General features: G+C 44.2%; 1 protein-coding gene across 2 annotated transcripts; it reads left to right on the forward strand.

The window, feature by feature from the left end:
* Positions 1-6,101: 6,101 nt before the first annotated feature.
* On the forward strand, positions 6,102-10,707 carry RFPL4B (ret finger protein like 4B). Of its 2 annotated transcripts, XR_011522035.1 has the most exons (3): positions 6,102-6,214; positions 7,943-8,079; positions 8,272-10,707. XR_011522035.1 is itself a non-coding variant. In XM_070556846.1 (2 exons), exon 2 carries the CDS (start codon positions 8,387-8,389, stop codon positions 9,197-9,199), a length of 813 nt encoding a protein of 270 aa, XP_070412947.1. In that variant the 5' UTR covers positions 7,941-8,079; positions 8,272-8,386; the 3' UTR covers positions 9,200-10,707. The 2 variants fall into 2 exon arrangements, 1 of the variants encoding a protein (XP_070412947.1); XM_070556846.1 differs by lacking the exon at positions 6,102-6,214 and having other exon boundaries at positions 7,941-8,079.
* Positions 10,708-12,100: the final 1,393 nt, after the last annotated feature.

Here is a 12,100-nt window from a genome sequence, read left to right on the forward strand (position 1 = left end):
TTTGGCTTTTCCTGGCCTGACTCACTCTGGGGCACCCAAGGCCCAGTCGGGCTGATCTGCTGGGCCTTCTTAGAGTTGCCTCCATTGGACTGGAGGCCTTGGGATTCCAAAATTGTGCTGTCGATTGTAGAGGTCTCTTTCCTCAGTGTCTTTGACACAATCTCTTTTGGGGGTTGCTTTTCCCCTTCCTCTAAATGCTGGTGGTTCTCAGGGTTCTGCCCCAGGCCCCCGTTTCTCGCTCTGCACAGCTGTCGTGGGCAATCCCCGTGACTTCCCTGTCTCCCACTTACCATTTACGTTTACACGCTGATCCCTTCCACTTCCACATCGGTAGCCCAGATCCTTCTCTGGAGTTTCAGAACTGTGGATCCCTACATCTATAGAGGAACCTAGATGTCTCAGGGACACCTACAGTAGGGGCACGGGAGACAGGGGTATAGCAGGACGTTACTGTGGTAGGAATACATGAATCAATCAACAGATTCATTGCAAACTCTCAATTCATAATCCTTGTTGGACGCTTCCTGTGGATGGTCGTGGATAATTAGAATTGGTTTAGGATAGGCGGAGAGCTTGGTTAGGAAAGTAAAGCTACACCAATTACCTCCATTCCATTCATGTAGGATAGATTCGTTGACATTACTTTCAAAGGTCTTTGATGCTATTTTAAGAAATGAGCATTAAATGGTATGAGGGCTCTGAAAAGAGGATGTCTAAAAATAGGCCAAAATATGTCAGCCTTTGTTACTTATATATAGATGTGGTTAAAAAGATATATGTGTAACCAGCAATCCGTTACATACCACAGACCATTTTTTTTCACTTCACAACATTATTTACCTTCTTATACATTTATCTTACCTCCCTTAATCATGCTATAACATTCCTTTTTTTTGGGTCCCCTCAGTATTTAACAGAGTATCTCAAAGACAGTAGACACTCAACAGCTTTTTGTGTGCAAGGCTTGGGGTGTTGCTGGCTCTTCCAAAGGTGGATAGTTGTTTTGACTAGTTTATTTGGATTTACCTCATGACAGTGGCTGCTAAGACAGTGTGTCTTTAGATGACAGTTAAATTGAAAGATTTGATTCTGTAAGGCATCCTCTGCTGAGTTCACAGAACTGTGCTGACTCTGCTAAAGTTCTTACCATTTCGTGTTTTGCAATGATACCATGCTAAGGAACTGGCTAAGAGAACTGTAGGAAAACTGCAGAGCTTGTGTGCAGGCAGATAAGTACTGACAAGGACATTTATAAGCAGAGAATATCTGGGCCGGTCCCATAGCCGAGTGGTTAAGTTCGCGCGCTCCGCTTCAGTGGCCCAGGGTTTCACCAGTTCGGATCCTGGGTGTGGACATGGTGCCGCTCATCAGGCCATGCTGAGGTGGCAACCCACATGCCATATCTAGAAGGACCCGCAACTAAAATATACAACTTTGTACTAGGGGGCTTTGGGGAGAAGAATAAAAACAAAAAAGGATTGGCAACAGTTGTCAGCTCAGGTGCCAATGTTTAAAAAAAAAAAAAGAAGCAGAGACTATTCAATGAGTCACATCTGTCTGTTCAGTTAGGTGATAAACTACCAGTAAAATGCAAAATATGGTAGAAAATATAGATGGAAGCTAGAGTTTTCAGATCCCTGGATGACGTCTGATGAGTTACTATGACTGTCAAGATAGCAGCCATCCATAGTTCCAGAAGCAAAGAAATTAGATTAACATCTATTTTAATTGGATTTCAACTGGATTGGATGCATAAAATGGAAAAATCATAAAATGTACTAATTCAAATGGGATAGAAGTTTATTTCTCTCTCATGTGAAAGATGACTAGAGCTAGGCAATCCAGAGAGGTTTGGTAACACACCGAAATCACACAGCTTGATTGGGGTAGAGTCTGAAATTCATTATCTGAGAGGTTAAGATGATAACAGTACCTACCTCATAGAGCTACGAGGATTCAGTGCTAGCAAACATGTGCAGTAGTTAGAAAAGTGCCTGGCACCCAGTAAGTGCTCAGTGGGTGTGATTTATTAATGTGAGGGAGCCACAGATGAATCAAGTGATCCATTAATAAATGTATAACTGGGGCTGGCCTGGTGGCGCAGTGGTTAAGTTTGCATGTTCCACTTTGGAGGCCCGGGGTTTGCCTGTTTGGATCCCAGGTGCCTACCTACGCACCTCTTGGCAAGCCATGCTGTGGCAGGCGTCCCACATATAAAGCGGAGGGAGATGGGCATGGATGTTAGCTCAGGGCCAGTCTTCCTCAGCAAAAAGAGGAGGATTGGCAGCAGATGTTAGCTCAGGGCTAATCTTCCTCAAAAATAAAATAAAATAAAATAAATAGCTTAATTAACGTCGTGATAACTTACACGGAAGAAGGATGCAGGGTACCGTGAAAGGATGTCTTAGGGGTTCCCAACCTGGTCTGGGGAGGACTCCCTTGAAGAACTGACACCCCAGATGTATCTGAACGATGAGTAGGTGTTAGCAGGGGGGCTGGCTGGGGCTGGTTCTAGTTAGAGAGAACGGACCTGTCCTGAATTGGGAGGGAGCATGGAGAAGAAATGAAAGGAGACTTGGTGCCTGGATTTCAGATGATGAGGCTGGAGAGAGGGGGTGCCAGGAGGACATGGCTGGGATTTCGGTGTGTATCTGGAGAGCAATGGGCCGCCCCTCGTGAGGATGAATCGGTGCAGGAGTGTGTTGTAGAGCCGGCATCTCTGCCTTGTCTCCTGAGCCAGATGGGTAGTTTCTGACCTCTCTGAGGCTGGTGAGCCCCACGCGGGACTGCAAGCAGCTTGTTTTGATCTACCTCTGTCCCCAGAGTGGGGGTGAAGCTCAAATCGCTTTAAGAGATTTGCAGACTGCTTCAGTGATACATTGAATGTCAAATAATTAGGTGGAAAGAAAATTTATTTTGACTCAGACTCCCTTACCTACACAAAAGTATTCCTATAGCCCTAAACCAGAAGAGAAAACACATGGATCATCTGAAAACACATATTTGGCTCTGGAAACCACACAGATAAACAGCTCAAGGGGCAGGGTCACACGTGTGTCCTTGCTCCTGCACGCTCACCACTCACTCAAATTCACACTGTCCTCCTCTGGCCTCTGCTCAGGGTCTGGGACCTGGCAGGTGAAAGAAGGGTGGGTTTCCTGGGGGTGATCAAGCATTACTCCTTTATTTGGTGGTGGGTGGCCTAAGGTCGTTGAAACTCACATAGAGACTCAGGTTAGAGCTTGTTATGTTTATAGACCATTTGCCAAAAGTAAAGAATTCTGTTGCCAGTTCTTCTATAGATAGGAACATATCTTGTGAATAAAATACATAGACATTATTCAATTTTTTTCTCAATATTTTGACCAAAAAAAAATTCAGAAGAACAAAAAAATAAGAGGCCCCGGGGGCCAGCCTGGTGGTACAGCGGTTAAGTGCACATGTTCAGCTTTGGTGTCCAGGGTTCACTGGTTCGGATCCTGGGTGTGGACATGGCACCGCTTGGCACGCCATGCTGTGGTAGGCGTCCCACATATAAAGTAGAGGAAGATGGGCACAGATGTTAGCTCAGGGCCAGTCTTCCTCAGCAAAAAGAGGAGGATTGTCTGGAGATGTTAGCTCAGGGCTAATCTTCCTCAAAAAAATAAAAAAATAAATAAATAAGAGGGCTAGCAATAGGACCAGACTAGGGATTACATGTGATCAACTATGTAACTGTGGAGTCTAATCGTCCCTGGCTTTTTTTGTAGAGAGTCCATCCTTTAAATAAGTGCAGAAGTGGGACGTTTTACATATTCTAAAGTGCCAAAAATATCTCTTCGTGGAGCTCGCCAGGTCTGCAAAACACGGCTCCTTTTGAAGAGGAGAGTGCGGGAGCTCCATTAGCGGCCTTTGGGGGCATTAATAATTCAGGGATGTGCCCTCCGTCGTCCTCTTTCCCAGAGACAGAAGGGTCCACTTTAATGCACAACTGGGCAGCGGGAGGAGAAGAGGACAAGGACTGAGCAGAAGAGGAGGCTGCAAACCAGCGCGACTTCCACCCCAGGGCATGGAAGCTGATTGTGAAAAGCTGCCCCGCTGCAGCTGCTGCCTTTTGAAAAATACAAACTGTGTTTTGAGCGCACACACCGCCCCCTTGTACGGATCTGAGATGCCTGACAGGGCCGACCATTCCCCGCTCCCCTGCCAGCGGCTGCATCTTATCCAACTTGTGCGTGTGAAAGTTGATTACTTTTTTCATCAGGAAGCTATGAAAACAAGCTTATTTTGTGATTTAATCTTAACTCATAGAAGCACTAATAATAAGTGAAAATTATTCTAAAAATTTAAAAGAATCTTCATGCATATTTTTGATATGTTGTTTTGACGGTATTAAGATATTACACAGATAAGTGGCTCCAAACATTTCCAGCACTTGAAAATAAAAAATGACATTTTCCCCTGAATTCTGCATTATAGAAGTAATGAAAGGGCCAGCCTGGTGGTGCAGTGGTTAAGTTCATGCGTTCCACTTTGGTGGCCCAGGGTTCGCCGGTTCAAGTCCCCAGTGCGGACATGGCACCACTTGTCAAGCCATGCTGTGGTAGGTGTCCCACATATAAAGTAGAGGCAGATGGGCACAGATGTTAGCTCAGGGCCAGTCTTCCTCAGCAAAAAGAGGAGGATTGTCTGGAGATGTTAGATCAGGGCAAATCTTCCTCAAAAAAATAAAAAAAATCAAATAAAAATCTTAGAAGTAATGAAGAACCTGGAAATTAAAGTATTTCTGGGGAAGAAATCTTCCTCCCAGCAGAAAAGGCTCAGTTAGCAGCAATGAGTCAGGCTATGTGCAAGCCACAATCGAACTGGCTGAAAAATGTAAAATCAATGACAAATGCTGCTTTCCGTCATTGTTAAACACCTGCTGTGGGCCTGTTAGATGTTGGACAGTGGTAGAGAACAACCTGATTTGGCATCATCGTCACAGTTAAATAACTTAAATAGAAAAAATGAAAAGAACCTCATCCTGATTGGGCAAAGGAAGCAAAATGATTCATATTCAGTCATATCATATGAACGAGTTTGAGATCGCAGAAGCTACACAAAAAGAGGGCTGGGCGCATCGTTTGGGTGTTTGGTTGCCAAGAAACTAAGATGTGGGCCTGCCTCTTGGAATTACAGAATTTGCTGCAGAGCCGTGGTCAGGGTGACCTGGAGGGTCCCTGAGATCTTTTAAGGGCATCGGCAAGGTCTTCCCTTTTCCAACTAAACATCTGTGGGAAGCCAAATTTTCTTTACGTACTTCAACCGGAACAATATATTGCAGAAGATCCCGCAGAGGCCGGTGGGAGAATCCAGCTGTCTTCTCTTGAACAGAAATTACAGAGGTTTGCAAACATGCAGAACAGGGGCACACTTGTCACTAATTGTTTTGGAAAATAAAGTTATTTTTCATAAAACGATGTTATTTATGTTAACATATAATGGTTTTGTTATTTTAAATGAGTGAAATAAATTCTTTACAAGTTTTTCGGTTTTTATTTTCTAATGCTGTAAATTGGAGAAATAGAATTTATATAAACAGAAAGCTTTTTGGGGTTCTCAGTCGTGTTTAAGAGTGTAAAGGGTGTTGAGATGAAGATTTTAAAAAGTCTGAGACCCGCTGCTGAAGAGGTATAGCTCATGGAACTGGAGATGGCGACCAGATCAAAACACAGAGAACACTGTGCGGCGGGCCTTGCAGGAAGAGCGGGACCTTGAGCAACGGGCGCTCACTCAGAAGGCGTGGATCTCAGGGGAAGGATTTACTCCCCGATTCCCCTCGGCAACAGGAATTCTTTGACCTTCCAACTCTATTCTTTGATGACTGTGTCTTAGCTCTCCTTCATTGACTCCGTTGCTCCTTCTACTTCTCATACAGCTGCTACATAATTTACTGTTTAATCTAGGACACTCTTGAAAGTAAAAGGGGGGTGTTAATTATCACTATCTTCTTCATCCGGTTGAATAACTACCCTCCATGACGGGGGTGGGGGGAGTGGGCGGGGCCATGACTAGGGTGGGGCCAATCTGGACACAGATGGTGACCTTGATGGTGGGCGGAGACTATGCCCCAGGCAGTATAAAAAGCCAGAATGCCTGCTCTCAAACTCACTTCAGAGAGAAGTCGAGACCAGGAGAGGCAGCAGGCAGACTTCGGACCTGCAGGAACTCAGCTCAAAGTCTCCAGGTCAAGGTAAGCAATCTTTTCTATCTGGAATGTGTTTCCACTGTCCCATTTCTTCCTTCTTGGCTCCAACTTATCTTTCCACTGCCTTTATCTTGGGCTTTAATGAGAGAAAAGGTCAAACTTATTTTTTGTCAGAGAATTTTTTCACCTTCCATTCTAACACCACCAAGTACATTTTTACATATTAACTTCAGGTCTTATATGTACGTGTATTTCTATGTGTTTTCAACTACAATGTATGTGTTTTAAAATTGTTCCTTTTTATTTTCTCACATTTTTGAAAGGCGTTTCTGTGTTTCCACTTAAATATACTTACCACTTTTCATAGCTGTATTGTCATTAACTGAATCGTTTCATTCTTGTTATATGAATAGATTGTTTTTTTGATCATTGGGGATCACAGACAACATTTTTTTCTTTTTTGAGGAAGATTAGCTCTGAGCTAACATCTACCGCCAATCATCCTGAGCTAACATCCGCGCCCATCTTCCTCTATTTTATATGTGGAATGCCTGCCACAGCATGGCTTGACAAGCCATGTTGTAGGTCCACGCCAGGGATCCGAACCAGCGAACCCCAGGCCGTCGAAGCAGAGTGTGCGAACTTAACTGCTGCATCACCCGGCCAGCCCCTGATAACATTTTTTTGGTAGCATTTGTTTCTTTTGCAAGATTGTTTTCTTAGATACATTCCAAAGTGGATTAGGGAAGCTCTTTCAGATTGCAAACACCAGGTTCAATTTGCCTTAAAAAGTCGAGTTTTTGGAAAGGGTGATAGGGGATTTAAGTAAGATTAGGTTATCTCTCTTGTCGCTCAGCCAGGCCCAGACTCAGACTCCAGGCTCAGACTGCGTGCTGTTCAGAACTGGGAGGCCTCCAAGGACTCCAGGGTCATTGTGGGCAGAGAGCCTGTCTCTTGTTACACGGGCTTGTATCCCAGAGCCTGGCTGAGCACGGAAGCCTCCTAAGTGTTTGTTGGATGCGAATGAGGGAATATGTCCCAGGAGGTTGCAGTAACCCAGTTTCTCTGGGCTAACCTCAGCGGGGCTCCCAGCTTCCTACTCTAGCCCTCTGCAGTAATGCTGACATGGCTCCTTTTGATGTCTCTGATTTTGTTACTCCAGCCGCAACTGAATGTGTGGTTTGTGAATTGTTAGCAAGAAGTTCTGCTAGTTGTTATTCAGTGTAGGCCCTTTTTCGAGAAGATTCCTCCACTTCACACCACCTCACAGACATTGAGCTGCCTTAAATGGCTGTCTTTGGGTCAGGGGCCTAGGCTGTCAGATGTAGCCCACCCAAAGTCGGAAACCCATGGAGGAAGGCCCAGAAGGTGCCCCAGGAATACCAGGGGTTCTTAAGCTTTGGGAGCCAATGCAGTAACTGGAGGGCGTGTTCCTTATCAGGAACACGTTTTTGGCTTATGTCCAGGCATGATTATCTTAGAGAAGTTGGTGACAATGATTACAATATATTTTTATTCACACTCACTCAAGCCTTGATCGTTTTCTGAGAGTGCTTTCAAGCATTTCATTCGAATGCTACTTTGTCCTTGAACTTGATTCTATGATGAGCATCTATTCATTTTGCAGTGGTTTTTGCTAGTTTTACTCACATACGGTAATTTTCTTTGACAGACTGAGGGCTCGTAGAGTCCCTTTTCTGGGATGGCTAGAGTAAGTTGGCTTTATTTGTATGATCATATTTAGGTGCGGAAATTCTTTTTCTTGAACTGCAGTTGATCGACAAAGGAACTCTGATTAGGGCTGGAGACTGAACTCCTAGATCCTGTTAAAGACCCGGTTGGACTCAGCTCCCACAGAGAGAAGCTGTGCTCAGAGCAGACAAGGCTTCACTTGGAAGTCTCCAGGCCAGGTAAGCTGCCCCACCAAAGAGACAATGTCCACCGTCCTATTTCTCTCTCTTGTGGTCACCTAGATGTTGAATAGTTTTGGATAGTTTTTCTCATAGATAGTGCCTTTACTATGATTCTCTTGTGACTTAGTGTCACCTTCATGCATAAACTACAGAAAGATTTATATTATTTAATTTTTGTATTGGATTTAGGTGTATCGGGATTATTGAAGAGCAGATTGTGTACCGAAGGCTCCTGATCACCCCCAGAAGCTAATAAAGGGCTGTTTCAGCTCAGTTCACAGCTAAACAGTGACTTTCAGGGACCATGGCCAGAAGTCTGAAAGAGGGGGCAACCTGTCCAATTTGTCTAGAACTTTTCTTCAAGCCTGCTTTTCTCTCCTGTATGCACACTTTCTGCTTTGATTGCATAGGACGTTGGATGCTAGAAAGGGATGATCTGAAATTGATCTGCCCCATGTGTCGAGGAGTAAATAAGAAACTCCCTTTGTTGGAATTGAAAGTTAGCGAACTAACGCTTCTTGTCAAACAGCACAGTCCTCTGCTGGAGCTAAGCCTGCATGTGAGCGAAGAGTTCCTGAGGTTCCAGGAGGATGTAACCCTGAGTACAGTCACTGCCAATTCCCTCTTAGTCCTCTCTGAGGACCTAAAGAATGTCTGGTGTGGGAAGATCTTCCACAACCGGATGGAAGATCCCCAGAGATTTGCCCACCTGCCCTGTGTCCTGGGCACCCCAAGCTTCTCCTCTGGCCGCCATTACTGGGAGGTAGAAGTGGGAGAAGGGAAGGAGTGGGCTCTGGGAGTCTGCAAAGAATCGGTGGACAGAAAGAGGAAGAGCGGTTTCTCCTCTGAGCATGGCTTCTGGATCATCAGCATGAAAGCAGGCGCAATCTATGCCAGCTCCATCCCACAAACCAAAATTCCTGCAAGCTCTGGCCTTAGCCGTGTAGGAATTTTTCTAGATGTTGAGATGGAAGAAATCAAGTTTTTCGATGTTAGAAATGATGCCCTCATTTATATACACAGTCCTTTCACCTGTTTGGAGCCTTTGTGTCCATTCTTCCGTCCCGAGTTGCCTGGAGAAAGTGACCATGGTGCCCCCCTGAGCATCTGTCCTTGAGAAGTTCAGCCCTTCCTACAAGCTTTCTGAGAGGTGAATGAGAAATGTCAGAATGACCAAGGATGAGACAATGAGCTGTGGCAGAAAGATTTAGCAGATGTTTTATAGATTTCATAGACTTTGTAGCTAAGCAATTTTTATTGATTTTAGGGATTTATTTTGTAGTGTAGTGACTGGAATTGGCCACCCCTAGATATGTCTCTTTGGCATGAGGATTATTTTGGGCTGGTTACTTTTAAAATCTGCAAACATGAGAGAAACTCTGAGAAGCAGAAGTTACCCTTTGTTAAGAGACATTTACATTTGTAAGGGAAATCTCCATCTGTAAAGGTGTTGCCCTCCCTGTACTAGGAAGAAGGGGGGATGACCTCATCTCTAGAAACTTATAAATGCAGAAGGCAAGGACTTAAATCTGCATAATAACCTTACTCTTTGTTACTGTGCTTTTCTGGTAATCTCCCATAACTGACTCCCTCCACCCCCAGCATCCGCCTTTGTCTTTAGCTGAGGGTAGTATTTAAGGGGAGAGCTTCTGCCATTTTGGCAAGTTGCTCAGTTTGCCTGAGCCTCTCCCATGTCTACATGTTGTAAAGCATTGTTTAATTTTCTCCTGTTATTCTGTCTTGTGAATTTAATTCATTGGCCAGAAGGACCCAGAGTGGATAGAGGAAATGTCTTCCTCCCATACAGTAGACTTTGTAGCTAAATAACTATGGGATTTTAGGGAGTGTTATTAAGCACTCGAAACCTCAGTTTCCTAGTCTCTAAGTGGGAATAATTCTATCTCTCAGCCAAACAGCTGTGATGATCAGAGACAATACTGTGCATTTATTTTGTAGTAAATACAAATGGGGAATTTTAGATTGAAGTTAAATAGATTATTAGATTTTTTGGATAGAAGCAAGGTCATTTCATTATTTTATGCCTTTTCTATAGTATAATTCCTGGTAATGACGGCTGTCTAGGGAAGAAGAATGAGACAGCCAGTGTGAGATATTTTGACGTGAAATTTCAGTGAGAGAGACAGAGGTGCTGGGAAAGAACAAAGTTTCTCATTTTTGTTTCCTTGAAATGAAGAACATTGACTGAGAAGTATATTGTTAATGATGACTCCTGTTGGCCTGTTGTGTGGTTGTCAAAGTGGTACGGTATATGTGATAGGCAAAGGTGCCAGTGGGCTCAACCAGAGAATGTCAAGTTTCTGAACCTTCTGGAGTCAGTTACATAAGGAGGGAAATGACTGTTTGGAAGACTGGGTCCTTGTCCTTCTGCCCACCAGATGCAGTTGTGTGTGCAGAAACCCCTGCACATTCCGAGATGAAAGAGCATCTGCCAGCAAGCCCAAGCTTCAGGACATTGTTGCTGTTTTTGATTTGTAGGAATTCGGATCAACCCTGATAGCTCATTAACATATATTCACCAAAAATTGTTTTCCAGGTTTCTTTTGAATTTATTTTTTAAATGTTAGAATTTTACATTTTATTGCAATTAAATCTATGAATATTTGATGATTCTGTGTTCATTTCGGTTTAGTCTTCCTCTCACATCCAATCTGAATTTTTTTTAATTTACTGAGTCAGCCACTTCCAAGGTGACATCTGCCCTAGAAGGGCTGGGTTGGGACAGGTTCTGGAAATCTGCCTTTGACTTCCTTTCCAAATAGACCCAGAATTGTCATCTCCTGTCTCTTTCCAACTCCACTGGGGTGATGGGGCAGCCCACTTTGGTTATTTTTTTTCTTACTCCCTTTTGATCTCTACGCCTTTATTTCAGCAGCCTCCTTGCCCCTCTCTAACATTGAGCCTCGGTGGGGTTCACCCTGACTCACCTTAACAGGGCTTTGTAATGTTGAAGCAGTTTTCTGAAACAATACTTATGAGGAACAACACACAATATTTTCTCTTTTATTATATTTCATTAGAAAAAAATGCTGGTCTCACACACATTTGATTTCACAACTCACTGGTAAGTTGAGAAGTGCAGTTTGAAAACCTGGGAAGGTCCCTGGGCTTCCAGACCCTTCCAGACCCTTTCTTCTGTCTTGAAATGCTAAAGAGAGGGCAGTTCCTGGTTCCCTATGACTAGAGGTAACAGCTTGCCTTATATTTGCATATTTTGGCTTCTCTCAAAGATTCTTCCTCATGGAGATTTAAGTCCAAGCTTCCCTGCCTCCCAGCTGAAGGACCTGAGTGATTTTTTTCCTCCTCAATCATTAGAGGAAAATGTCAGTGGCCAATGATTGGCCTGGTTTCTTTCTCCCATCTGATTGAACCGCTGTGGCCCAGGAGAACCTTGATAGGGGCTGGGTCACATGCTCATCCTGTTGTCAGTCAGTGTTTATCCTTAGCGAAATATCTCACACATCCGCCTCCTTAGCATTTCTATTGCTACAAACCTAATCCAAGCCTCTCATATATCCCATTGGGACTAGTCTGCAGCCTCTTAGCTCTCCCTTGCTCCACCCCTCCCTTCCCACAGTTCACTTTGCACCCAGGCACCAGAAGGATGCTTTTAAACTATCAATCAGATCAGTCAGGTCATTCCTGTCTTAAACCCTGCAAAGGCTAAAGAGGGCAGTAGAGGGCAATTAGAGTAAATTCTTTCAGTCGCCCTCTCCCACGCTCTCCTGGTTCACTCCTCTCTGGGTGCGCCATCCAGCTTTCTTTCTGTCTGAGCCAGCGTCCTTCCTGGGGCTGTTGGGGTGGGGGGGGGGGAGGGCTCAAATCCTATTTCTGTCACTTTTCGTTACGTGATCTGGAAAATTATCTAACTGCTTCGTGCCTCAGTTTCCTAATCAGTAAAAAGGGATTAATAAACAGCCCAACCTTGAGGACTGTAGTGAGGATTAAGTGAGATAATTCACACTGATTGTTCAGCTGTGGGACTTGCTTAGAGAATGTG

This window comes from Equus przewalskii, chromosome 9 (genome assembly GCF_037783145.1).
Source record: "Equus przewalskii isolate Varuska chromosome 9, EquPr2, whole genome shotgun sequence".
Lineage (NCBI taxonomy): Eukaryota > Metazoa > Chordata > Mammalia > Perissodactyla > Equidae > Equus > Equus przewalskii.

What these genes read in the sequence shown, in the direction of transcription:
- RFPL4B (XM_070556846.1), top strand. Translation starts at nt 8,387, where the DNA reads ATGGCCAGAAGTCTGAAAGAGGGGGCAACCTGTCCAATTTGTCTAGAA.